General features: G+C 52.4%; 3 protein-coding genes across 3 annotated transcripts in view; 2 read left to right on the top strand and 1 right to left on the bottom strand.

Moving 5' to 3' along the window:
* The window catches only part of TCF7L1 (transcription factor 7 like 1), a 153,627-nt gene extending 151,776 nt beyond the window's left edge, over nucleotides 1-1,851 (top strand). The window contains exon 12 of the mRNA XM_040993612.1: nucleotides 475-1,851. Coding sequence (XP_040849546.1) covers nucleotides 475-908 — 434 coding nt within the window. The 3' untranslated portion in view covers nucleotides 909-1,851. The remainder of the gene's footprint in view (nucleotides 1-474) is intronic.
* A 5,761-nt stretch (nucleotides 1,852-7,612) lies between these two features.
* On the top strand, nucleotides 7,613-12,213 carry TGOLN2 (trans-golgi network protein 2). Its single transcript, XM_040993611.1, has 4 exons — nucleotides 7,613-7,678; nucleotides 7,890-8,644; nucleotides 10,777-10,860; nucleotides 12,074-12,213. The coding sequence occupies exons 1-4, from the start codon at nucleotides 7,633-7,635 to the stop codon at nucleotides 12,077-12,079; spliced, it is 891 nt and encodes a 296-aa protein (XP_040849545.1). The 5' UTR covers nucleotides 7,613-7,632; the 3' UTR covers nucleotides 12,080-12,213.
* Nucleotides 12,214-17,907: 5,694 nt separating this feature from the next.
* RETSAT (retinol saturase) lies at nucleotides 17,908-25,733 on the bottom strand. The gene is made up of 11 exons (XM_040993610.1): nucleotides 25,504-25,733; nucleotides 23,385-23,567; nucleotides 22,831-23,072; nucleotides 22,133-22,334; nucleotides 21,209-21,406; nucleotides 20,099-20,218; nucleotides 19,442-19,580; nucleotides 19,073-19,182; nucleotides 18,833-18,999; nucleotides 18,473-18,632; nucleotides 17,908-18,206 (listed from the first exon to the last, which is right to left on the bottom strand). Exons 1-11 carry the CDS (start codon nucleotides 25,670-25,672, stop codon nucleotides 18,073-18,075), a joined length of 1,824 nt encoding a protein of 607 aa, XP_040849544.1. The 5' UTR covers nucleotides 25,673-25,733; the 3' UTR covers nucleotides 17,908-18,072.
* Between the last annotated feature and the right edge of the window lie 123 nt (nucleotides 25,734-25,856).

Here is a 25,856-nt window from a genome sequence, read left to right as displayed (position 1 = left end):
CCATCCAAGGGCTGTCCGGTTGGCCAGTTTTGGGGCCTTGCTCCTTCTCCAAGTCCTTGATTCCCTAGGAGCCAAAGGGACATGGAAATAATTTTCAGTCCTTCCCATAAGAATTCTGATATCTCTAAGAGACAGTCGCTCTGGGCATCTGTGCAGGATGTGGTTATGCCAGAGTATCTATGTAGAACTGCCATCTCCCTATAGACTTTATGCACCTTTGGGTGACTGGTGATCCCTAGCATGACACCTTGTGGAGAGAGTCAGTACGTGCTTTAGGCAGTAACGACTAGGAAAAGCATGCACATGTTCAGATGAAATGCGGTGGGTGTTTTGACTTGTTGCAAACACTTGTGTTTGGTTGGTTGGGTTCTTGCACATGGAACCTGTGCATGCAGGGCCCGCTGGACGTGTGTGTACCTCTACTTCCACCCCTCCCCTGCCTCTCACACCCTGTCCTGTACATTTCCCTCCCAGGTGCCCTGGCCTCCAAGAGCAAGAAGCCATGTGTCCAGTACCTGCCCCCAGAGAAGCCCTGTGACAGCCCAGCCTCCTCCCACGGCAGCATGTTGGACTCCCCTGCCACCCCCTCGGCAGCCCTGGCCTCCCCAGCCGCCCCTGCTGCCACCCACTCCGAGCAGGCACAGCCCCTGTCCCTCACCACCAAGCCGGAGACCCGGGCCCAGCTGGCCCTGCACTCGGCTGCCTTCCTGTCGGCCAAGGCCGCAGCCACCTCCTCGGGCCCGATGGGCAGCCAGCCTCCCCTCCTGTCCCGGCCCCTTCCCCTAGGGTCTGTGCCCACCACTCTGCTGACCTCTCCCCCGTCCTTCCCGGCCACACTCCATGCCCACCAGACCCTGCCCGTGCTCCAGGCCCAGCCTCTCTCCTTGGTCACCAAGTCTGCCCATTAAAGCTGTCCCCTACCCTGACTCCTGACCTGACCTATGCAGGCTGTCAAGTGACTCATCGAGTAGTAATGATTCAGAAGAAAAAAAAAAGGAAACTTTATTGGTCAATATTTGACCACCCTGGACTGTTGTGCAAAGTGGCTGGTAACAGCAGCACTTTGCACTTTGTAGATGTAACCAGTAGCTGAATCTCAAGGCTTTTTTAAAAAACAAAACAAAACAACAAAAAAAAATTGTTACGAGCGAGAGAACTGAGAAGTAGTGCATTACTCTTCCCGTGGGTGCAGTGGTGGATGGGCCTGGGCAGAAGACCCCTCCTCTCTACCTCCTTCTCTTCCCCCCGCCCTCCTCTTCCTCTCCCCCACCTCCGTGAGCACCTTGGCCGACGCTGCGGTTTCTAACCTGGCATCTCTTCCTGATTTCCTGCCTGGACATTTCCCCAGCACCAGGCGCCTCTCTGCCATATCTTTTCTTGTCCTCTGCCCAGTGTGAGGCCGTCACCTTGTGAGAAGACATCACGGCCTGGTTCATGTCCACCAGCATCCCTGCTCCCTTGGTGGGCCCCCAGCCCACCAGCCCCCAACTTTCGGTGGGGAGAGAGGTCCTCTGAACCGGCCCCCCAGTCCCCACCACATTTAAAGGGACCTAACGTGCCTGCCACTTCCTCAGTGAAGAAGTCTGTGTCCACCCCGCCCTGCCCTTTTCCTTACCTGTCAAGATCCGCCCCTCACAGTCCCTGCGTGGCAGGCAGGCCCTGGCTCCAGGGCCCGGTTCCTGTCACCCGGGTCAGTGCTAGCACAATCTGCCAAAGCTCTAAGGACCCTCCTCCCTGGCCCCTCACCTCACATGCTTCTTCCATGTGTATTTCGTTTTATTTTTATGGTTTTTTGGAGCAATTTAAACCCCCAGTTGGTTATTTTCACAAAATAAAACTGCAGTGGCAAGATCTCTTCTGGAAGTTTCTTTTGTGCTTTTGATATGTCAAAGCCACCTTCTCCATAGCAAGGCCCCTTATGGAAGGGAAAAGAAGATGTGCCTATGCCAAGTTAAGCTCCTGCTAAAACACCTGCTTGGGAATGCAGCAGGGAATGGCCCAGCGGCTTTCCCCCTGTCTGGATGGAATTCCAGCCTCCTGGCTTTAGCCTGAACCAGCCCTAGCTGTCTGGCTCCTCTGCTTCTAATCCAGCTCTCTGCTTATAGCCTGGGAATACAGCAGAAGATGGCCCAAGTTCGGGGGCACTTGCACCCTCATCAGAAACCTGGAAGAATCCTGGCTTTGGATCAGTTCAGCTCTGTCTGTTTATGCCATGTGGGGAATAAACCAACAGATGAAAGACTCTCTCCCCCCACCTTTTGAATAAAAGTAATTCTGTCTTTAAAAATGGGGGTGGAGGGTGGGGGGAGGAAGGGCCTCGCACGGTAGCCTAGTGGCTAAAGTCCTCAGCTTGCAGGCACCAAGATCCCATATGGATGCCAGTTCTAATCCCAGCAGGCCCTGCTTCCCATCCTGCTCCCTGCTTGTGGCCTGGGAAAGTGGTTGAGGACAGCCCCAAGTCTTGGGACCCTGTACCCACATGGGAGACCCAAAAGAGGCTCCAGGCCCTGGCTTTGGATACGCTCAGTTCCAGCTGTTGCAGCCACTTGGGGAGTGAATCAACAGATGGAGCATCTTCCTCTTTCTGTATATCTGACTTTCCAATAAAAATTAAAAATAAAATTTTTAAAAATAGCAAATACATAAATAAGTAAATTTTTTTTAACAAAAAGAAAAGGAGGGGAGGAAAAGAGGAAGGAAGGAAGAGAAAAGAAAAGAGAAGAAGCAATGCGTATTAGATAGTAACTTCCCATCCCCCAGTCTCTGGGACCGCCAGTGCTAGGCACCTCATGTTAGTGGTTCAACACAGTTTGACCTTTGTGCCCGGCTGTTTCACTGAGCATGTTTTAGGGTTCTTCCACATTACAGCATGCACTATCATTCATGGCACAATACCTTGTTGCTCAACACAAGAGTTGTACGTTTTGTGAATTCGCACTCCGTCCGCAGAGGGGCTACAAGCCCTCCCTCTGCTCCTGCTGACGCTCCGGCGGACTGCATCGGGAATGTTTGCAGCAATGGCATGCCCTCCCCACAATGCATCCCATCACATGGCTTCAGCACCCCCAGGGTGACCGGATGTCCTCACAGGAAACTTGTTTGTACTGGCAGCTGCCCTTGTCGTTTTATCTGACCTCTGTCTACACTTGATCATAACCAAAAGGTTGAGACGCAATCTGACCTCTATCTAGCTTTTTGCAACTAGATAACCACTCCTTTAGAGCCCTAATGAGGAAAGAGGAAGGGCTCAGGTGTGGGTCAGGTGAGGACCAGAACAGGTGAAACACCAAAAGCTGTAGGGCTTACACAGAAGAGAGCTGCATGCCCACCTGCTCACGAGGACCAGGCAGGCTGGCAGGGGCACCTACACAGGACCAGTGGGCAGGCAGTAAGAGACAGTCCTATGCTCCTAAGCCTTTCTTGGGGTTCAGGACATTCCCTGAGCAGGTCTCCTGCAGGGAGTTGTAGTTGGTGGGTTCAGCACCAGCAAGTGCCCACTGTGATGGAACAGTGGTCCCCACAGTAGATGCTGGGCAATCCTTAATCACCCCTAAGCCAGACCATGACCACCTGGGCTCAGGAGCCATTAAAGTTTCTATTGCCTGAACTTTGGCCTGTTTGCTTTTGTCCCGTAGTTAGGTGGCTGTACGAGTCAGCTGGCACTGAGGAACTGGGACAAGGTGGAGGACTCGAGACCAGACAAGGACGACAGCCTTGGTTCTCACATGAGGAAACTGAATGCGCGTTCAACATGGGTGTCAAAAGCATGTCAAGGTGTAAGAATTCACTTCGGGTGTCCAAAGTGTCCAAAACACATTTTTGTTTGTTGTTACAGGTGTGATTTCCACCTTTTTCATTATTGTAATGAGGCAACCATGAACAGTCACGTACAGGTGTGACATTGGAGTCCCTGTTTTCAGTTCCTTGGAGTATATAACTGGGCGTGGACTGGCTGGGTTACACAGCAACTCTGTGATTAATGTCTTCTTTTAAAAAGAGATCGGTTTAAGAGGCAAAGTGACACTCAGAGGGACAGAAAGAGACAGATCTTCCATCTACTAGTTCACTCCCCACACCCTGTAACAGGCTAGACTGGGCCAGGCTGAAGCCAGGAGCCAGGAACTCCATATGGATCTCCCAAATGAGTAAACCTGCTGAGTTCCAGGTGTAACAGCAGGAAGCTGAATTTAAAAATAGAATAGCTAGGACTCACGCTAGGTATTCTAATCGGGGACGCCAGCGTTGCAAACTGTAGCTTAACCCACAGCACCACAACACCTACCCTTATGTTGAATTCTTTTTCACAGCAGTTGCATCGTTTTACTTTCCTGACAGCACTGTGTGAGGGTTTCAATTCCCCCTCATCCTCCTCAGCACTGTTCTTTGTTGTAGCCATCCTTGAGAGCACAGACAGACACCTCATCGTGATGGTGGTTTGCATTCCCTAATCCTCATGACACTAGGTACATTTTCATGTGCATATTGTTGTCTTTTTTCTTTTGGGGAGAAATGATTAACAAGATCTCAAGCAGTTCTCTGAGAAATCCTTCATTTTTTTAAGATTTATTTTATCTTTATTGGAAAATCAGATATATAGAGAGGAGAAGAGTCAGAGAGGAAGAGCTTCCGTCAATTGATTCACTCCCCAGTTGTCCCCAACGGCCTGAGCTGAGCCGATCCGAAGCCAGGGGCCTGGAGCCTCTTCCGGGTCTCCCACACGGGTTGCAGGGTCCCAAGGCTTTGGGCCGTCTGTGACTGCTTTCCCAGGCCAAGAGCAGGGAGCTGGATGGGAAGTAGGACCAACGGGATTAGAACCAGTGCCCATATGGGATCTCGGCACATGCAAGCTGAGGACTTTAGCTGCTAGCTACCTCACTGGACCTAAAATTCTTCACTTTTACAGTGACAAGTGCATAGGTATTACGCTGCTTGGGCTGTAATGACTGCTACGAAACCTACAGGAAATGCACATGCTCCTGGCTCGAAATCCTCAGACTGACTCTGGCATAAATTGCACGTTAAGTTACTCCCTGCAGTGCCACATCTCCTATGGGCGCCAGTTCAAGTCTCAGCTGCTCTATTTCTGCCCCAGTTCCCTGCTAATGCACCTGGGAGAGAACCAGAGGCCGTGCAAAAGCTTGGGCGGTTTGACTGAAGCTCCAGGCTCCTGGTTCCAGCTTGCCCAGCCTTGGCCCGAGCAGCCATCTGGAGAGTAAACCAGCAGCTCTGTCTGTCTCTCTGTCTGTCTCTCTCTCTTTGTGTCTCCCTCTATCTTCACAACTATTATACATAAATATTTTTTAAATGGCTGTATGATCTATTTTTTCAAAATCCTTTTGATTTCTACAGAGTATTTAAGAGGTCATCTGTGTTGATTCCTCCTGAATACTTCTATTACCTAAATATTCTCCAGAATATCTACATATTTATTATAAAGTCACAGTTACGGAGAGAGGGATTTTCCGTCTTCTCAGTTGGTGCCCATATGGGATGAATGCATTACAGATGGTGGCCTAACCCACAGTGCCACAACACCATCTTCACATCCAGTCACTTCCCTCCCATCTCACTGTCCCGACACTAGAAAGACTTGGTCAAGTGCAATGGTCTAATTAATGAACTTTCACATCTGCTTTTCCTTCCCAGAGTAGTTATTCAAAAAATCCCCAACTCCGGTTAGATGTTTCTCCTACTTAAGCCCTTTGGCAAGCTTCCCATTACTGTTAAGATAGAATACAAAACCCTGGGCGTGGCGCACAGTCCTGGATTCCTTTCTCCTACCTTGTGATGTGGACACCAGGTCAGGCTTAATAATTTGCCATTCTCCTTCTCCCACCCCCTCCCACACACCCTCACTAAACCAACATCCTTAAATGTTAGTCAAACATGTATTTTGAGGAAGTAGAGAAAATTTTCTTTTGTGTTTAACAATTCACTTCCTTTAGTCAAAGCAGAGTCCGGTTCCGGAGCAATTCGCATCAAGATTTCTTTTTTCAATTACAGTCTTACATCAGTAATGAGTGTGTGTGTGAGAGGGTTTTTTCTTTGCCATGGGGTTTTTTTGTTTGTTCATTTTTATATTGAAAAGGCAGATTTTACAAAGAGAAGGAGAGATAGAAAGAAGGTCTTCCATCCTCTGATACACTCCCCAAAAGGCCACAACAACAACCAGAGCTCAGTAGATCTGAAGCCAGGGGCCCAGAGCCTCTTCTGGGTCTCCCCCGCTAGGTGCAGGGTCCCAAGACTTTGGGTCGTCCTCCACTGCTTTCCCAGGCCACAGGCAGGGAGCTGGATGGGAAGTGGAGCTGCCGGGATTAGAACTGGAGCCCATATGGGATCCTGGCGCGTTCAAGGCGAGGACTTTAGCCAGTAGGCCACACTGCCAGGCCCTAGTTTCTGTATATTTCATACACACATACACAATTTAATATTCATATGCCCACTAAAACACATGCTCCATAAAGTTAGAAGCCAAATATTTTAAAAAAAAATTGCTGTCTGCAGGGTGCTGGTGTTGTGACACAGTGGGTTAAGCTGCCACCTCTGGCAAGTGCTCCACTTCAGGTCTTGTTCCCTGCGAAGGCACCTGGGAAAGCACGGAGGATGGCCCAAAGCCACAAGCCCCTGCGCCCATAGGAGAGACGGGAAGAAACTCCAGGTTCCTGGCTTCTAACCAGCCCAGCCCGGGCCTTTGTGGCCATCTGGAGAGCGAACCAGCAGATGGAAGATCTCTCTCCATCTTTCTGTAACTCTTTCAGGTAAACACACACACACACACACACATATTTATATGAAGAATTTCTTATGTATTTTTCTTTTAAAATCATGTTTTGATTTTTCAGTCATTAGAGTGTACAATTACTAGGCCACACATTTGGTGTTTACTATCACTTGTCAGTTCATCCCTTATTGGAGTGTCCCAGCGCAGGCCCCTGGTCAGCTTCCAAGTCCAGCTGCCTGCTAATTTGCACCCTGGAGGTAGTAAGTGGACTGTGTCCTTGGGACCCTGTCAGCCAGTGGGAGTTGTGGCCTGTTCCTGGTGTCCTGTCCAGCCTGTCTTAACCCTGGCTGGCATAGTATTTGGGGAGTGAACCAGTGGCTATAAGATCTTTCTCTGTCTTTCAAATAAACATTTTGAATTAAACAAAGAATGTTTTAGTATTGCCTAATTAAAAACATTGCATATTTGCAGGGCAAACTTATAAACAGATTACTCCGGAAGGGTGGGACTAAGGTTTTATTTTCTACTTGTACAATCTTATGATGGGGGAAATAACACACTCGTTTGCTTGGGCGTCTTGGGACGCAGGTGATGGATGGGGTGGATTTCTTTCCAGAGAGGTTAAGACCAGTGCATCCTCATACTGCGGACGCACCGGAAAGCCAGGGGGAACAGGTGCGGGCCTTGGCGACTTCACACGAGGGGAAGAGAAGCAAATAAGCGTGGCAGCCCCGTCGTGGCTGCCACGGGGACAGTGCCCAGGAGCAGCAGCGCGGGCCTGCCCCTCCGACACCGCCGACGCCCCCGAGGCCGCCCCGAGGCGCGCGCAGGGAGAGGCGTGGCTCCGGGGAGAGCGCCCCGAGCGCGGCTCTCGCGAGAGCGGCAGAAAGCGGAAGGACGGTGCGTGCAGGATGCGGTTCCTGGTCGTGCTGGTCTTGCTGGGCGTCGCAGTGGCCGGTAAGACCCCCTTCTTCCCGCCCGGTGCACCCGCGCTCCCCGGGACCCCGCGGCCCTGCGCGGTCTGGGCTCGCTTGTCCCCGCTCTCCCGCTCCGGGCGCTCGCCACCGTCCACCCGCCAGCCCGCTTTCTGGGCTCTCCTCACTTCCAGTTCGGAGGCGTCTGTTGCCCCCCGAACTGGGTGGTCGGAGCCTGATTTCTCTTCTTTCAGGATCTGCGGGTGAGAATGCAGCAAACTCTCCTATAGAAGGATTGTCCGGGGACACCAGCTCGATTACGCAGAACTCGGCTGCAGGGTCGGGGGTAAAGACACCTAATGCCAACGACAAGCCCGCAGACGCTGCTCACCTCGATAATCAGACCCAGAATGAACCGGCCACGAGTTCTAACAGCACGGATTCTAACAACACGGAGACAGCCTCCCAGGTCATGGCACAGTCCTTGGCGAACACAAGAACTGCTGCCAACGTCAGCTCACAGCTGAGCGTCCCAAAAGCGCCCCCGCAGAATGCCAACACCTCGGTGTCACAGCAGCCCACGACGAAAACGACCGCAGCTGCAAGAAACCACCCCACCTCGATCCCTGCTCCCAGGACCAGCGGTCCCCAGGCTGAGCAAGCCACGACCCCGCAGCCTGCATCCCAAGCCGAGCAGCAGGGGGAAGAGAAGATTTTAGAGGACAACGACGGCGACGATGATGAGGAGGGGGAGGCCAGGGCCCAGGACGCGGAACTGCTGCAGGAGGACGACTCCCCGCTGCAGGAGGAGAAGGAGAAGGTGCAGGGCCCTGCCTTCGGGGAGCCCCGCGACGGCTCGCTGCTGGAACCCGGGAACAGGGAGGTGGAGGAGGTCTTCCCGAACACTGCCGTCAGTGCGAGCGCCGAGAGCAGCCACTTCTTCGCCTACCTGGTGACCGCAGCCATTCTGGTGGCCGTGCTCTACATCGCCTATCACAACAAGCGCAAGGTGCGGGACCCTTCCCCGGGGCAGAGGGTGGGCTCTCCTCTCCCCTGTGCTGGGGGCCGTGAGCACAGGAGATTTGTTTCAGACAAATTTCAGCTCTTGCTCACGACTCCGTAAGGGCTCTTGACTGATCTCGTAAATTACACGTCTTCTTCCTGTTGTCCGTTTCCTCCCGCGTGCGTTGGCTGTCGAGGTAGGTTCAGGATTAGGCGCTGCTCTGATGGGGGAAATCTCCACCGGGGATCCTGGCTTGGGTCCTTCGCAGCCTCTGAGCAGCAGAGCCACACTCCCTTCCCTGAGCTCCTACCTTCCATCTCCAAGGGCAGAAGGACCGACTTCAGTCACAGTGGCTTTGATATTAACAACAGGGAGAAGAAAAGCCAGAAATTCCACAGGACCACACAGCTTTTCTTTTGTTAGGGTTTGGCATGAAAGTGATATTGTGTGACCCTTAGCAACCAATCCCAAGGACAAAATTACCGCATTTCCTGTTAGATCCTAAGAATTTGGAAGCCAGCTTCAGTAGTCTGGTTAAAAAGGGAGCATTTAGTTCCATTTGATCCTAAGGCCCTCAGTGGGGCAGATGTTTTACACAGCTGTTCAGAGTCCCCCCGGGACACTGTGTGCCGTGTCCCAGTGCCCAGGTTCAAGGCCCAGCTCTGCTTTCACTCAGTTTTCCTGCTGATGTGCACCCTGGAAGGTAGCGGCTGATGAATCCCTTGGGTCCCTGCCACCCGTGTGGGAGACGCAGATGGAGTTCCGGGTTCCTTGCTTCTGCCTGCCCAGTGCTGGCCATTGTGGGCATCTGCAGAGTGGACAGGCACAGGGAGAACTGTTTCTGTTTCTTAAAATGTAATAATAAAATAAAGAGCAAATATTTACAAAGAATGAGGAAAAAACATTATAGTAAAAATGTGCATTTATTTTTCTATTTCCAAGTGTTTGCCGTGCAGAGTAATAACCTCAGAAGCAAAATGGGAGTGATTAAAAAGTGAATGTAGTTCTGGATGAAGCAAAGCATGGGCCAAAAGGATACTTTGTAGCTAAGAAATAATTATTGATTATGATGTTTTAAAAGGGAGTGTCCCAGAGCTCTGGGGAAAAATTGGCAGATCTTTGAGTAATTTAAAGATTTATTTATTTTTGGGTTTGGTGCAGTAGCCTAGTGGGATCCCATTTGGGTGCTGGTTTATATTTTGGCAGCTCTGCTTCCCATCCAGCTCCTGGCTTGTGGCCTGGGGAAGCAGTTGGCCATTGCAGCCACTTGGGGAGTGAACCAGCAGATGGAAGATCTGTTGGACAGTCAGGTTTACAGAGAGAAGGAGGGACAAGAGAGAAAGATCTCCCATCTGCTGGTTCACTCCCCAAGTGGCTGCAATGGCCAGAGCTAAACCAGTCTGAAGTCAGGAGCCAGGAGCTGCTTTTGTGTCTCTCACATGGGTGCAGGGTCCCAAGGCTTTGGGTCATCCACTGCTTTCCCAGGCCACAAGCAGGGAGCTGGATGGGAAGTGGAGCAACTAAGACATGAACTGGCACCAACATGGGATTCCAGCACATGCAAGGCAAGAATTTAGCCACTAAGCCATCATGCCACACCCCCCCCCCTTTTTTTTTAACGTATTTGAGAGCCAGAGAGGGCTCCCATCTCCTGATTCACTCCCCAAATGCCCTCACTGGTCAGGACTGGGCCAGGCTGATATCAGGAGCTGGAACTTGTTCCAGCTCTTCCACATGGGCAGCAGGGAGCCACTGCCTCCCAGGGTGTGTCTTAACAGGGATCTGGAGCCACAAGTTGGAGCCCAGATTCATACCGGATACTCTTAACGGGGAGTGAGGGCATCCAGCCTGGCACCTGCCAGGCTGCTGCCTGCCCCCAATTGAGTATTCCTGAATACATCCTTCAGATGGGCACACGTTGGAGCTCAGAACATCCTCCCTCCACCTGTCATCTCCTGTAAAAGTACTGTAAGAGATTCTAATGTGATGGGCCCTCTCCTTGTTAAAATCCTGGTGACTTGAATAGGCCTCTTTGGGCGAACTGTGCTTTCTACAGTCCTAACAAATGGGTGATGATTGTAGAGATTGAACTATGTCATAACTGAACCACCTATTTATTTCTTTCTTCCTTTCCTCAGATTATTGCTTTTGTCCTGGAAGGAAAAAGATCCAAAGTCACTCGGCGGCCCAAGGCCGGCGATTACCAGCGCTTGGACCTGAAGGTAAGGAAGGAGGCGGACCCGTGGGAGGGAAGTGCGGGGTCAGATGGATCTGGCAATGCACCTGAATGTGGGGTGACAGGAGCAGCCATCTCTGAGGGTGCTGGTGCCAAGGACCTCACCTACAATGCCAAAACTAGAAGTACTCCACAGTAATGGAATGCGGGGACAGGCCGGTTCAGGGCCTGAGTGATCTTCCTGAAGTTCCGCTGTAAGTTGACAGCCAAGTCGGGGCCTGATAGCATCATCCGAGACCCTGGGCCTGAGCTTGTGCATCACACCAGTGCTTCAGAAACTTCACCTGACATCTGACCCTTGCCTTGGCAATCATGATAAAAGCCAACTCTGGCTCGCCAAGTATGCGATGGAGCCCATTCCTACATGTCCATTCCCCAGTGATGCCAGATGCGGCTAGAACTGCACTCCCTGGATACACATCAGCCCAGAAGCACACAGGCCTGCAGGTCCCCAGATCAGCCCTGTGTTCACGCAGTGGGCCCAACCTTCAAGTGCAGCCAGTCCATGCACTTGCCACCCCACAGCGGCAGGAGCTGAGCCAGATTCTCCCAGAAGTATAACTGTTGGAGCAGGAAGAGTGTCCCCACCAGCCCCAGCACCCACGTTTCTACTTGTGCTTACTCACTTTTCCCTTCTGTTGAGCAACAAGGAGGACATTGGCCAAGACCAGTTGGGGTGGCCTAGCTAAAAATCCTTCCCAGCCTGCCTGCAGGGGACACTGTTGACTTGCACAGCTCACAGTGGCTATGGAATAAGCCACTCAGCTCAGGGTATCTTTACTAACTACCCCTGGCTAGCTTTTACTTAATTAACGGTAAGCTTCACAGTTGGCTCTGGCTTGCTGCTTCCCCTCTGATAATAGATTTTAAGGCCTTTTTTCTTCCCTGATTTTCAGTTAGGGGAAAAAAAATCCACATGCAGTCAGAACAGTACAGTAGAGTGCATTGCAGAGGCCAGGATTCCCATAACCCCTCTGTCAAGTGTCAGTCTTCCTATATCAAAATGACTTTACAGATCATCTTCTTTTGTTTTAATTGATTGCTGTTTGTATTGCAGTGGATCAGTTTGTCTTAATTCTGAAATTTCCCCCTGAACTCCAGTTCCTGTCATGTCTTCCCTCTTTCCCAAATTGCCAGAGTATGGTGAGTCCCCCTGAGAAGGGGTACGTGGTACCAGTGGATGCTGTCTCTCGTTTCAGCTCTGACTGGTCTGCGAGAACCTTGTCCTCCCTGCTGATTTGTTTCCAAATCAAGAAATGAAGAGAGGGCCTGGCGGCGTGGCCTAATGGCTAAAAGTCCTCTCCTTGAACGTGCCGGGATCCCGTGTGGGTGCCGGTTCTGGTCCCGGCAGCTGCACTTGCCGTCCAGCTTCCTGCTTGTAGCCTGGGAAAGCAGGGAAACCTGGAGGAAGCTCCTGGCTCTTGATTCTGGATCAGCACAGACTGGCCAAGATCTTCCTCTCTATCTCTCCTCTCTGATCTGATTTTGTAATAAAAATAAAATGAATCTTAAAAAAAAAAAAAGAAAGAAAGAAATGAAGAGAAAAGTCCTGTGACCTCGGAGACATCGTCCTCTGGGGCTTGGTGGCGACTCTGGGCTGGCAACAGTGGAGGGGGGGGTTGATTGGAGTTTGGCACTTGTACTTTGGTGATGCTGTTCTCCTGTGCCCCCTTTATTTATGCTGGTATCTCCTTCCCTCTTGAGTGTGAGCGGAGGGGTCATGTAGAAGCATGACTGTGACCAGAGGGAGACCTCGTGCCTGGGCAGGCAGTGCTGCTGACCATCCTCCTTGGCCTTGACTTCGTGATAAAGGAAGCCCTTGACCGTGGCATTGCCCTCCCCACCTAGGAGGAGTCTACAGGTGGAGGAGCTTTTCCACTGAGGTCTCTTACTTGGGAGGACATACCCCAGAAAAGGAAAAAAAAAGAGAGATGGTGAGGTGCTGATGGGCGGAAGGCTGCCTCCGTCAGCCGCATCGTTCTTCCAGAGGCTTCAGCAGCGAACCAAAACAGCAGGCTAAAAACACGCTAACCCACTGAGCCTACGTTCTTCATGTTTTTCTTGCATTTTATATTCCTTGCGACAGAGTGAATCAACTCCCACTTTACTGAGTGTAAAACTGAACCTCAGTTTCTGAAAGTAAAGCCGCTGCTCACATTGTTTGCAAGTGTGGTTATGATTATTGATTCCTGTGGCCGTGCTCATTAGGAGCTCTTTGAAACGAGGCAAGCTGTGAGAGGGTTTCAGTTAGGGTCAGTGGTTTTCCAGAGGGCATCCCAGCTGCATTTTGCCCCTTGTTGCCTCCGATGGGCAAAAGAGACATTTAACTGCCAGCTGGAGTCTATGATCATTTCCCCTTAATCTTAATGATCTTTAGATCTGATATGAGATGCCAAGGGTAATTAATAAAAAAAAATCCTCCTTCATTCCATGTTAGAGACTATTTTACAATTTAAGAGATCTCATAGGTCACCCAGGGATGACACTGTTCTTTGTAGTTTTATTTTAAGGCTGGCCTATAAAGCAGAGTCCAGAGAGAGATGTTTCTCGGCTCATCTCGTGGAACGGCAGTGTGTGGAGCGGTGAGGAAAGTGTGATGCTGTGCTGTGAAGGAAGGAGGTCTGAGGAGGGGTCATCCTGGCTGGCACATGTTCCTGCAACTTAAAGCTGGCATGGCAGATAGTGTGCTTGATGGCATGTTTATCTGCCTGTATGCCAGTCTTGTAAGACTCACCCCAGCCCGAGGCATCCTGTCGGGCTCCCGTGGTGTCCCTCAAGACGTGGTGAGTTGGCTCCGTCTTTGTCTTTCCCTTTGCTCCTTTGGCCCAGCTGCTGTTTCTGTCTTTACGCACTTTGTTTCCTGCACCCCCAGGGCTCCCCTGCTATCATCTGCTGTCTCTCATTCTGCTGTTTAACTTCTCCAGGAAGTGTTGTTTGCCTTACCTTGCCAGACACTCTCAGAATTCCTGGCTCACTTTGGTCCCTGTCTTTCCACTGTGTTTAGCCAGGTTACCAATGTTTTGGTCACCAAATCCAAGGACTCAGTCTTGGCCTTGGTAGGATTAGACACTGTTGGTCATCCAGATCAAAATGCAACTTTTCTCGAGGTCTGACACAGTATTCTGTGCCTTGCCCTATCCTGGTGGGGTAGAGGGGCCTCTGACCATCTCCTCAGAAGTGATCTGTTCTTCATGCTCCTGTGTCTCATGGCAGAGAGAATCCTGATCTTAGAAGGACTGTTCTTTCCAGAATGTTGGCCCTGGTCTGAGGCTTGGCTTAGAGAGTAGGCATGTGGACCGGTACTTGCCACTCTGCACTCAGCCGCTGCCTGCCTGCGCCTCCCAGCCAGCACCCTTCCCGCCTCTGGGCCTTCTCCGGGCTGCAGTCTCCGTTTCCCAGCTGCCCCTGGATAGGTCTCAGCTCTGCTTCTCGCTGCTTCTCTTTCTCTTGCTTTCCCCAAATCTACCTATTTCTGCAGGGGCCAGTGCAAGTTTTCCCATGGACCTTCCTAACTGCCCCTCCCGGTGAGGCCCTTTCTGTTCTTTCCTGATGGCTCTTGGTAATGCCACTTGCTCATCTTGGAACTCTAGCAAATACAACTGATCCTTTTTTTTTGTAAGCAGTGAGCATGCTAGCCATGTTTAATGAAGAATACATCTGGCAAACTAGGCCTGCACCTCAGTAAAGAACTGAGAGCCCAGAGCAACCAATATTTAATGTTTTTCTGGTCTAAACAATTATGCTCCTGAGGGACAGCCCGTGGCACCATCTTTGTATCTGCCAAGCACAGTGACATTCCTTGGGGACTCAGAATTACTTGTAAAGCAGCTCTCTCTTTTTTTAGTGGTAAAAATGCTAGCAAAGTGAAGGAACTGAGAGCAGGGGATTTTTCTTCTTGCTATCTGGATGTGACACAAATGAGGGTTGCCGGTTGCCGTGACCTTATACCTGCTGGGATTTGCTCTTAGGGGAAACGGGAAGAAAGCTTGGTTTCACGAACTAAGAGTTGGCAGCCAGCAGATGTCCACATACTGTCCTGAGCTAATGCTCAACTTTTGCTCAGCACACCACCACTTGGGCAGAAAAAGTACAGTGGAAGGTTGTCTTCAGAAGGGCACTGAAGGAAACGGAGCAGACCAAAGGAAAACTCACTTTTGGCATGGTCCTTTCTGAAAGGAACAGTCTCGGAAGCACGCTTTCCTTGAGATGGTGCGGATGAGGTGAGCTGCGGCATCTCTGCAGGCGCGGGGTGGGGAAGGGAGGAAGGGCGTGGAGCCACGTCGTGGACAGCTGTGAGCTTCCCTTCCTGCCCCCAGCTTTCCACTGAAGTGTGATTTCCGCTGGGAGGAAGCTTTGCTTCTGTCAAGGCTGGTAACAGAGGAGCTCGCTTTCTTGCCTGCTACAGGCACTGGGTAGAATTACTCACTTCTGGGCTCTGAGTTGGGAGAGAAAGGCCAGTCCTTCTGGAAGAGCCATGAGAGCTCAGCACGACTTGACAGCTCACTGTATTTTCTCTGGTACTCTCCTGTCTCCCCTCCCCACGGCCCATCCCCCGATTGGTGGGAGGTAGAATTCTGTACCTTTCAAATTCCCCTAGTGGCAATGTGCACTTTTCTCCTCCAGTCTGTTGCCACATGGTCATGATAGTGTGGCATGTGCAGTGAAAGCTGGAGCAACTTGCACACGTGCTGTGAACCATTTGCACATAGAGGAGTGTGTACCCTACATCACACTGCCTCTGCCCGGCTGTTTTCTGAAAACCCTCGACAGGAACGCTGACTGACTCTAGCTTTGCCTTGCTTAAGAATCCTGGATTATTTTCAGGTTCCATATAACATCCAGAGGCAAACATGGCTATCAGCCCAGCTCCACTGTCCAATCTGAATGTACCACCCATTTCCAACCAGGAAACTTCTGTGACAGGTTTGGTCTGAGGTGTCTGGGATTGGAAGCTGCCAGCAGAGCCAGCCCCTCCGGCTTTGGTATCTCCTCCTCTGATTCCTAAGACGACTTTGCTAAATAAATGACTGATCATTGCAGTGGGTTCCCTTCTTTTTGTCTACCCAATTAATAGATTGCCACTTTTCTGCAGTGTTTTATATTTTTAGTTTTTGTAACAGCTGTATTCATTTTCTTAAAGCTTATTGTGATAATTACTTTTTGGCACATGTTTCCCTGAGCTTCTATAAATGCCATGTCAATGTAGTTTTGTGTCAGTAAACAGAAACCAGAATAAATTTCAAATATTAAAACAATGAAACCTTTAAATTTATTAATATTACATTAAAGTAGGCTGGAATAAGGCCTTTAGTATTTTAGTTTACCACAAACATTTTTTCCCACCGTTAACCTTTATTCACCTTCCTGTCAAACCTGGGTATAGAACAAGCATTTCTAACCCAGAACTCAAAATGCTCGGAAGCCCACAACCACATTCCATAGCATGAGCCTGTTTCATACACAAAATTATTTTAAAAATATATACAATTACTTAGACTGTGTATGTAAAATGTGTCTGGAATATAAAGAAATTTTCTGTTTAGACTTGGGCCCTGTCCCCAGGATATCACATTAGATCTCATTTAGAAAATGAAAATATTCCCCAGTCCAGTGCTTTTGCTCCCAAGCATTTCATGGAAGGAATTCTCCGCCTTGTATGATGGCCGTTCCTGGCCTGTGCACACTTTCCATGGCCTCCTGTGTTCTGGTTCTGACTGACTTCCTCCCCTCCGCACCCCTGAGCTTGCCTGCTGCGGAGCCAGCCTTGCAGGAGGGAGGGAGCTGGGCCCTCGTCATGGTGCATTCCTGAGGCCTCAGTGCCCTGTGCTGTGCCCTTGGCTGGGAACGCCGCTTCAGCCCCATGCGGACTGCCAGCCTTTCCCTGTGTGCTTGAGAAGCTTGAGGCTCTGGTGTGGGCTCCCTGAGGTTGTCTTGGCACTGAGGCTCTGGTGTGGGCTCCCTGAGGTTGGCTTAGCACTGGCATGTTGAGAACCAGCTGCCACAGTCACCAAATAAAAAGAAAGCTAGTGCTTGGCTGTATTCAAACTGCAGATTGTGGTCTCAGTGTTGCCCACAACCCTGTCTCCAGGACTGTCACAGACATGCCCTATCCTCTTTTTTTTTTTTTTTTTAAGATTTATGTGAAAGAGAGACATATCTTCTAGCCACGGGCTCAGTCCCCAAATGGCTGAAATGGCCTGGCTACACCAGGCCAAAGCCAGGAGCCAGGAACTCCATCTGGTCTCCAGCATGGTACAGGAACCCAAGCACTTGGGCCATCTTCCACTGCTTTCCCAGGCACTCCAGCAGGGAGCTGGATCAGAAAGTAGAGCAGCTAGGATATAAACAGGTGCCCCTATGGGATGCTGCTGTTGCTGGCAGTGGCTTAAACCCCTGTGTCACTACACTGACTCATCACATCCTCATGAAAGCGCTACTGGGACCAAGAAGATAGGACCTGGGACACACTAAACTTGTGGAACTACAGCCAAAGCCACGCCCAAGTCTATAACCTGGACGCCCTTCTCCCTGGACTGTGGGACAGCGTTGATTGTAGATGAGGGGAAGGTGGCCAACTGACTTCAGCTGACCTCCATTGTCAGGGACTCTACCCACCTAACCCAAAGAATATTCACTGGGATTGTGCACGCTGGGTGGTGACGCAGAAGGGCACTGCTCTAGCAGGACAGTTTGTTTATACTGAAAAGTGTTAAGAGGTCATCACGTGATGGCCTAGTAGCTAAAATCCTCACCTTGCAAGTGCCAGGATCCCATGTGGATGCTAGTTTGTGTCCCAGGTGCTTTTGTTCCCCTGCAGTTCCCTGCTTGTGGCCTAGGAAAGCAATGCAGGCCTGGGAAAGCAAGGCTCAAAGCCTTGGGACCTTCCCACCCACATGGGAGACCCAGAATAAGCTCCTGGCTCCTGGCTTTGAGTTGGCTCAGCTTCAGCAGTTGCAGCCACTTGGGGAGTGAACCAGCAGATGGAGGATCTTTCCTTTCCATAAATCTGATCTACTTTTCTAATTTAAAAAATGAGTAAATGTTAAAAAGAAAAAAAAAAGCTGGGAGTTATGGTGGCCTTCTTCAGAATCAAAAAGGAAAATGCTTTACGTGTGCAGGGAGCTAATGCGGAGACATCGTGGGCCAGAGTGCCCGCCTCAGCCAGCGGCCACATCCTTCAGACTCATCGCTGAGCACACTAGGTCTTCTTCGCCTGGATCCTGGAGCCAAGGGCCTTGAGGTCTGCATACAAGTTCCGCTTCAGGATAGTGCTACTGCACAGCAGGGCCCCATGGAGGGCCCCCATCAGCCCACAGGTGAAGATATCCTGGCCTGGGAGACAAGAGCAGAGACCTGTGACTGCCTCCACGGGGGAGATGGGAAGGCAGGGGCTCCCGTGTGCAACCCCCCACCATCCCCGCAATGTGGGGCAGACCCTCTAGACGGCTGCAGTTTGGGGCCGGGGCCACGCGGCGTGTACAGCAGCCAGCTCCACGTAAGAGTTGCAGGGATGGGTGATGAGGGATGGGAACAAAAGAATCCAGGGATCAAGGAGGTCCAGGATCTGAGATGGTGGCAAGAGAGGGTGGGCTGTGTACCTGTCAGGTAGAGGTTAGGGATGGGGGTCTGGGCCCTCAAGGAGGCCATCACGTGAGGATGCAGGCGGCCCAGGTCATGGTCAGCCCCGTAGCAAGCACCCCGGGGAGCAGCCAGGTAGAACTGACTGGTCAGCGGGGATCCTCCAGTCACGCTGTCCACCTGGGGAGGCAACAATGCAGCCAAGAGCTGAGATGGCAGGTCCTTGACTCCTCAATGAGCAGATGGCTCCTAAATGGGTGAGCTCCCTGGCTTTCCCTCAGCTTGGTTATCCCAAGCCCTTGTTTCCCTGGCCTGAGAACAAGGCAGAAGTGGCTGCAGAAGGCAGGTCCCCTAGGCTGCAGCACACTGCCCCGCCCTACCTTTCCCTCCAGGTGTGGGAACAGTCTCATGACCACCGCCATGCAGGCTTCCACAAAGGTGCCCTTGAACGTCTCGTAGTCACCGCCCCGCTTTCCCTTGGGCTCCTCCTGCCACTCCTCAAACCACTCAAAGGCAGTGGGCACCAGCATGATCATCGTGGACCGGCCTGGGGACACAAGCCGGAGTTTACTCCTGCCCCACCCCCAGCCTCCCTGCTTCCCTGAGACCTACAGTCCCACCTGGGAACCGATCCTCCCAAGTCGGGTCCTTGGCTGACGGGAAAGCGATGAAGAGGAAGGGGATGTGTTCTGCTGCCTTGTCCCTGGGCATGGAGATGTAGCGCTCCATCCTGCAGATGGGAGGAGTCGTGCCTGCCTGTTCCCAGGCCTTTCCTCAGAGCACCCTCCTCCCCGCTGCCCACCCCCAGCCAGCACAGGACAGCCCAGGGCCTCCCCTCAGGGAGGGATACCAAAAAGTCCTGCTAACAGCACCCTGGAAATGGCCCTCCTCCCCCTACACCACCGAACCCCAGCCCTGAAGGGGGAAGCAGAGGCGTCAGAGCCCCCTGGACATCCCCTCCCTCCAGGCTGCTCCCACGCAGGCCTTACGCCTTGTCCATGTCAGTGTCGAAGTAAACGTAGTAGTTGGTGGACTGCAGCCCCAGTTCCTCCTTGGTGCCACGGAGGCAGATGAAGATGGAGAACATGGCCAGGCCGGGCCGCACCAACCCCAGCTGCTGCTTCACTCCTGCCAGAGGGAGCAGACGGGGACTGCTGACCTTGAGGTTCTAGGGAGCAGGTTCTCCCTGCTCTGGGAGAGCTCCTGGCTGCTGCTCCTGGATCTGCTGCCTGATGCCCAGGTGCCAGTGAGGACCCAGGCCATCTCTACAGCTGCTCACCCTGAGCTTGGCCATGTTGCTCCCTAGCGGCTGACCTGCTCCCCTGCCTCATGCATGAGGTCTTTTCTCTGCAAGCTCGATCCTTTTCAGTGCAGGGGATACCAAGAGTCTGGTCTGTTTGAGACCATGGTTCTCGGTCAGCTCAGCCACACTCAGTGCGGGGGTCTAGGGGCGTGAGTGCACCTGCACGGGCCTCGGCTTCCTCCAGCACAAGTGTTCAGAGAATGACCTTAGAGAGCAGTGTTCTTGCACTTAGTGTGTGAGGACCATCAAAGGTGAAGCACACTGCTCCCCAACTCCTCGCCAGGCTCACCCCTGGGCAATCAGGGCTGGTGGGTGGACTGGAAGAGGAGCATCCTGACCTTACCTGGCAAGCAGCGGGCGGTCTCAGGAAGTAAGCGTTCATACGTATTGAACAGTCCTGCGCTGGAGATCACGATGGGGCAATAGATGTTGACCAGCTCCGACCCCTTCCTCACACTGACGCCTGCAGGAACGAGAGGTTGGCTGGTACTGTGAGCTCCAGGAGGCTGACCTCTGCCAGCCAGCGCTGCTGTTCACTTGCAGGATGGTCCAACACCTATGCCTCTGAAAGCCTCCCTCAGCCCAGGCTGCTCCTTGGCACTTCAGTTATTTTGCCAGGAGCATCCCCTATGATTCTAGAAACTTCCTGGGACAGACTTATCTTGCCATCTCAATCCTTCATCACCTAACCCATAAAAAGACAGATAGGATTCCATAACTGGAGGACCCCGCCATCTGGTTTGTTGGACCCTTTTGGGCGGGAAGCAGACGTGGGAGGTGGTCACCCTGCCACCACCCCACAACTCCTGGTCCCTTCAGCAAGCGTCCTATACCATCACCAATGGCCTTTCTTCCTTGATTTTTCTTTCCCATTGAGCCTCCCACCCGCCAGCTCCCTTTCCTTGAAAGCGTCCCCAGGTAATCCGCTCTATCACCCTGAGTCTTCTTTTTGTCCCCAGGCTTCTTTAGGCCTCTCTGGATGCCCACACTGCTTAGCAGAGGTCTTCCTGGTGTAGCCCTTGTCTTCAGAGAGTCCCTGCACAGTGGCCACCCTGAGCTGAGTCCAAGGGACACGAGGCCCCACCCTGCCTCATAGACTGAGGGCAGGAAGCCCTGCTGGGGCTGGTGACCTGTGACATGCCTAGGACACTTATAGAGCCTGTACAACCTTCTAAGACCCATAGATATAAAAAAATAAGACCCTGCCTCTGCCCTCAAGGTCAAGGTCACAGGTGGCGGGGCAAGCTTTTTTTAATGCTCTGGGTCTTAGGGACTGCGGCCTCCCTTAGCCTCCTGCTCCCCTTTCTATCTCCAGTCTCATCCTTATGTCTCAGCACCTGCTGCAAGGAAGGTTCTAGCCTTTCTCCTTGAGCCAGGAAGTCCGTTCTGCTACACCTCCATCCTCAGAGAGGACCTGGGCTTGTCCCACCCGAGCAGAGTGCAGGGCCCTCACCGCACGCCCTCCCGGCAGAGTCCAGCAGCACCCGGTGCACAGAGGCCTTCGTCAGCACGGCACCCCCTGCCCGCTGAATCACCGGAATGATGTGGAAGGCGATTTCACTGGAACCACCTCGTGGATAAAAGCTTCCTTTGATGTAGTGATTGACCAGAACAGCATGCATGGCGAAGGCGGCGTGGCTGGGGGTAACACCTGCAGAGGGCAGAAGAGGCTTCAGAATAGGTGCCTGGTGCCATGTGGAAGCAACATGGCCTCTTGCAACAGACCCCACAACCCGCCTACACCCCCCATCCACGCGTTCCCCACCAGGTTCCAGGACGGCCAGAGGAACCACCTCTGAACAAATATGGGGTCCTGTGCAGACCTCAGGGCCGGGGGATCTCCTGTCTGCCAACCACTGAGGACAGCATTGGTTGGAGAGAAAAGTCATTCAGGGCATGGATGAAGGGAGTTTCTAGCAGGGGGTCTAACAGGTGGATGGGCTGCTCTTCCAGAGGCTCCAGAAGGCCTGGGGTTTGCTCATTTGTATTTTCATCCACTTGGAAGGCAGAGAAAGAGAAGAGATCTTCTGACCACTTCATTCCCTGTAGGGTGGCAGCAGCCAGGGCCAGGTTTAAGCCAGGAACCAAAAACCCCAGGCTGGTCTTCTATATGGGTCAAAGTACATCTGTGGTCTCCCAAGATACGTTAGAAGGAAGCTGGATCAGAAGCAGAGCTAGGTCTCCAGCCAACACTCTCCCGCATAGCAGCTTAACCCACTGTGCCACCACAAACGAGTCCCTGCCCCTGAGGGCCTGGGGTTTATGCTGCTCCACTTCCTTCGACCTCCCACAGGTTCCCTGGGGAAGAGAACAAGAGCTCTGGCAGGCAACATCTCCTACCACAGGAAGCACCAGAGGCCCTGGTCTCAAGACCCACCGTAAGTGGGGAAGATGTAGCTGAGCACGGCCTGCAGCTGAGGGGAGGCCCCCAGCTGCCGCAGGACCTCAGCCAGGCTCTGCGTGGACGCCCGCAGGAATGGAGACAGACGCGTGAGTGGCCCACACTTGCTGAGCAGCTGCGCCAAGGGCAAAGGCAGGAACTTGAGCAGAACGGCATGGACGGCTGCACTGGAAACCACCTGAGGAAGGAGGCGTCATTGCTGCCACAGTCACCAACCCCACAGCCTGCACACGGTCAGCCCACCCACACCCAGCCCGGCTGAACTCAGCTGCATATGTGAATTTTTTAAAAATCTGGATTCTGAATGTTTCCCACTCACACCCAGATATATATTTTTTTAAATTTTGGTTTTGTTTTTGGTCTTTAGTTCATTTTCTGCTCAGTTCCCTTTTCAAAAAGCCTGACCTAGAATGAAGCAAAAAGGAGCGCTGATCAACTGGCCAGCCAAGTTAGGGAAAGGGCAGAGTGCCCCCTAGAGGCCACAGTGAGAGCGGCATGAGCTAAGCCGAGGCTCCAGGACCAGGAGCTCATGTGACACACGGGTGGACAGGGCAAAGGCCAAGTTCAAGACACATGACTCTCCCTCCCTTTTTGCCTCCCCACAGTCACTGCTCTAAGCAGGAAGGTCAACCGGGCTGGGAGTAAACCAGAGGCTTCTCCGCACATCCCATTACCTTAACCAACTTCATATACTTGTCAATGGCAGCTTCCTCCCCTGGAAACTTCTCCTTCAGGCCCTGAATGTATGGCTCTTCCCCACTATACATGGGGAACTGCTTCCGGTTGTCGGGCCCTTCCAGCACCATGATGTCAAAAGGAGAGGACAGGGCAGCCCAGTCAAGCTGTCCCTCCGTGATCTGGTCCAAGATAAATCGGTCACTGCTGCCCTCTTGCATGCGCCCGACGTAATGGATTCCTGTTGGGAGATGCGAAAGTGAGTGGCACTGAGAGAAGCCCCGGAAAAGTGGGCGAGGGAGGACAGAAGAGGCTGCCCAGTCTTGTCAAGTTCAAGCCCAGGGTGGGCTAGCTATCCTTTCTGCAGGGAGGTGTCCCAGCCGCCCTGGCCAGTTGAGTCTCCCACCCCCATAGAGGTGGTTTGTGAGACAAGGAAAGAGGCGCACAGGAAGAAGGCAGCAGCCACCCCCAAAGCCCGCGGAAATGCACGGTAGCATGCCACAACACAGCCCCATGCTACCTGGACACAGCCTCACACCCACAGGAGGCTCACCTGTATCAAATTCAAGGCCGTTCTTCCCAAAGGTGTGACAACAGCCCCCGGCCTTGGCATGTTGCTCCAGCACCAGAACTCGCTTGCCGGCTTTAGCCAGAATTGCAGCCGCTGCCAGACCCCCAATGCCACTGCCAATCACCACCGCATCCAGCTGCTCGGGGACTAGGCTAGCTGAGAAAACTGCCGCAGAAAGAGAGGAGGGAGGGAGAGAGTGGGCGTCCGGCGGGGCACAGGGAGGTCAGAGAAGCCCTTCAGCGGCACAGAGCTCACAGGCTGAGAGGCCCCAGCCACTTCCCCCAGCAAGACTCACGACTAAACCAAGTGATGTGAAGCGGTTAAAGACAACCGAGCTGTGTGGTGGGCTTGTGCAGACCCTGACGGGCAGGCTTGGAGGGGATGGAGCTGCTCAGAGGAATCACAGCCCCACTCCCTCTCTTCAGGGGAGCCGTGGGCAGACCAGGGGGCCAGGGCAAGGGGACACAGCACCTCAAGACAGAACTGGATAGCACTTTTTTTTTTAAGATTTTATTTTTATTGAAAAGGCAGATTTACAGAGAAGAGAGAAAGAGAGACAGAGAGAAGGTTCTTTCATCTGCTGGTTCAGTCTCCAAGTGGCCCCAACAGCCAGAGCTGAGCTGATCTGAAGCCAGGAGTCAAGAATTTCTTCCAGGTCTCCCGTGTGGGTTCAGGGTCCAAGGCCTTGGGACATCGTCTACTGCTTTCCCAGACACCAAGCAGGGAGCTGGAAGGGAAATGGAGCAGCCAGGACACAAACTGGTATCCATACGGGATCCCAGTGCATACAAGGTGAGGATTTAGCCACTGGGCTATTGCACTGGGCCCTTTTATTATTTTTTAAAAGACTTAATTATGTGAAAGCTTAGAAACAGAAAGAGAGGGAGACAAGACAGAGATCTTCCATTTGCTGATTCACTCCCCCCAAAGCCAGGGCTAGATCAAGTTGAACCCAGGAGCCAGCTGGTCCCTATACATCTCCCATACAGGTGGCAGGGCCAAACTGCTTAGGCCATCTTCCACTGCCTTCTGAGGGACAGCAGGGAGCTGGGCCGGAAGCAGAGCCACTGGGACGTGCACCAGCGCTTCCCTGTGGGATGCCAGCATCACAACTGATGCTTTGTCTTGCTGTGCCATAACACTGGCCCCAAGATTTGCTCTTAAACAAACAAAGAACAAAAACACTGTGGAAGGACTGAAATTTGGAATTTTAAAGCAGCAAGATAATTTGGTAGACTTTTTACTCACCAAACATTTTTAGAGCCCCATAGTGAGAAAAAAAGAAAAACACGTTTAAAATCACAACTCCAAACATGCAAATGAAGAACATAATACAGAAACATCCTGGCACTCTGGCATCTTCCTTCCTATTGCGTTCATAACAGCTAGCTGCCACCGTTCCCTGGACTTCCTCAACCATTAGTACATTGTAACCAGATCTATACACACAGATAAACTAGCAATCTCACTTTATGGCCATCCCAGATAGGTAAAGTGGTTTGTTAATGGCTACGCAGCAAGTAGGGGACAGATGCTGTTTTCCTTGTGGACACACCCTGGAACTCAAGGGCGCCGTCAGCTTTCCAAGATGTGACTTCCAGATGTGTTTGGAAGAGGAAATATGAGGAGCCTGTTGCTACCGAGTGTCTCCGAAAAGCTCTAGAAACAAAGTTTAACCCTCTGAATCTTCACCTTTGGAATCCATCACAAAACGCCCTCTCCAGCGTATTTAGGGAGACATTTCTGTGCAGCTCTCTCAGGGCCCCCCAAACAACGAGACGGCCGAGGAGCGAGCAGCCAGGCAGGGAGAGGTCTTTCAGCTCTCGTTGGCTGTGCGGATGCCAAGGGGCAGTGCCAGCACTCGGCCATGCCACGAGACGCGCTCCAGGACCCTGTCGGCGCCTCGGGGCTAAGCACACGGGTTTGTTGGGGGCGAAGGCGCTTGCTAGCGGCAGAGCTTCCCACAGGCGCCTCCACGTGCACGGAAGCCGTCCCCACACAGCACCCGTGGGTAAACTGAGGCTCAAACCTGGCCGAATGCGAATGCAACCAGCAACAATGCCTGAGCTCATTCCGGGACCCCAGGCTCCCTTCCGCTGACCTTGTCTGAGAACCTTTTTCCTGGCCTCTTTGTCGGTCACCAGGGGCGCGGGAGGCCGCTTGACGTCCTCCGAGAAGGGGTTCGGGGAGCTGCTGGCGAACAGCCCCAGGTAAACTTTGCGAAGAACCAGCAGCAGCAGCGCTGCCGGCAGCAGCAGCACGAGCCACATCCCGCCTGCCGTGCCGGGTCCGGGGGAATCAGCTGGCTGCGACTCCGCCGGGTTCAAGGGGCAGTGGCTCCGCCCGGCTCTTCTGCCCTCCCCAAGTCGGGAGGCGGAGGCCGCTTTTGACCATTGATAAAGAGAAATCTTTCGGGAGCGAAGCCAACCCGGATGCAGATTGATCCTCCTGGCT

The sequence above is a fragment of the Ochotona curzoniae genome, unplaced genomic scaffold, assembly GCF_017591425.1.
Source record: "Ochotona curzoniae isolate NIBS_2020 unplaced genomic scaffold, NIBS_Ocur_1.0 contig_883, whole genome shotgun sequence".
NCBI lineage: Eukaryota > Metazoa > Chordata > Mammalia > Lagomorpha > Ochotonidae > Ochotona > Ochotona curzoniae.
Note: the sequence above shows the minus strand (reverse complement) of the source record. Positions and strands in the feature narration are given on the sequence as shown.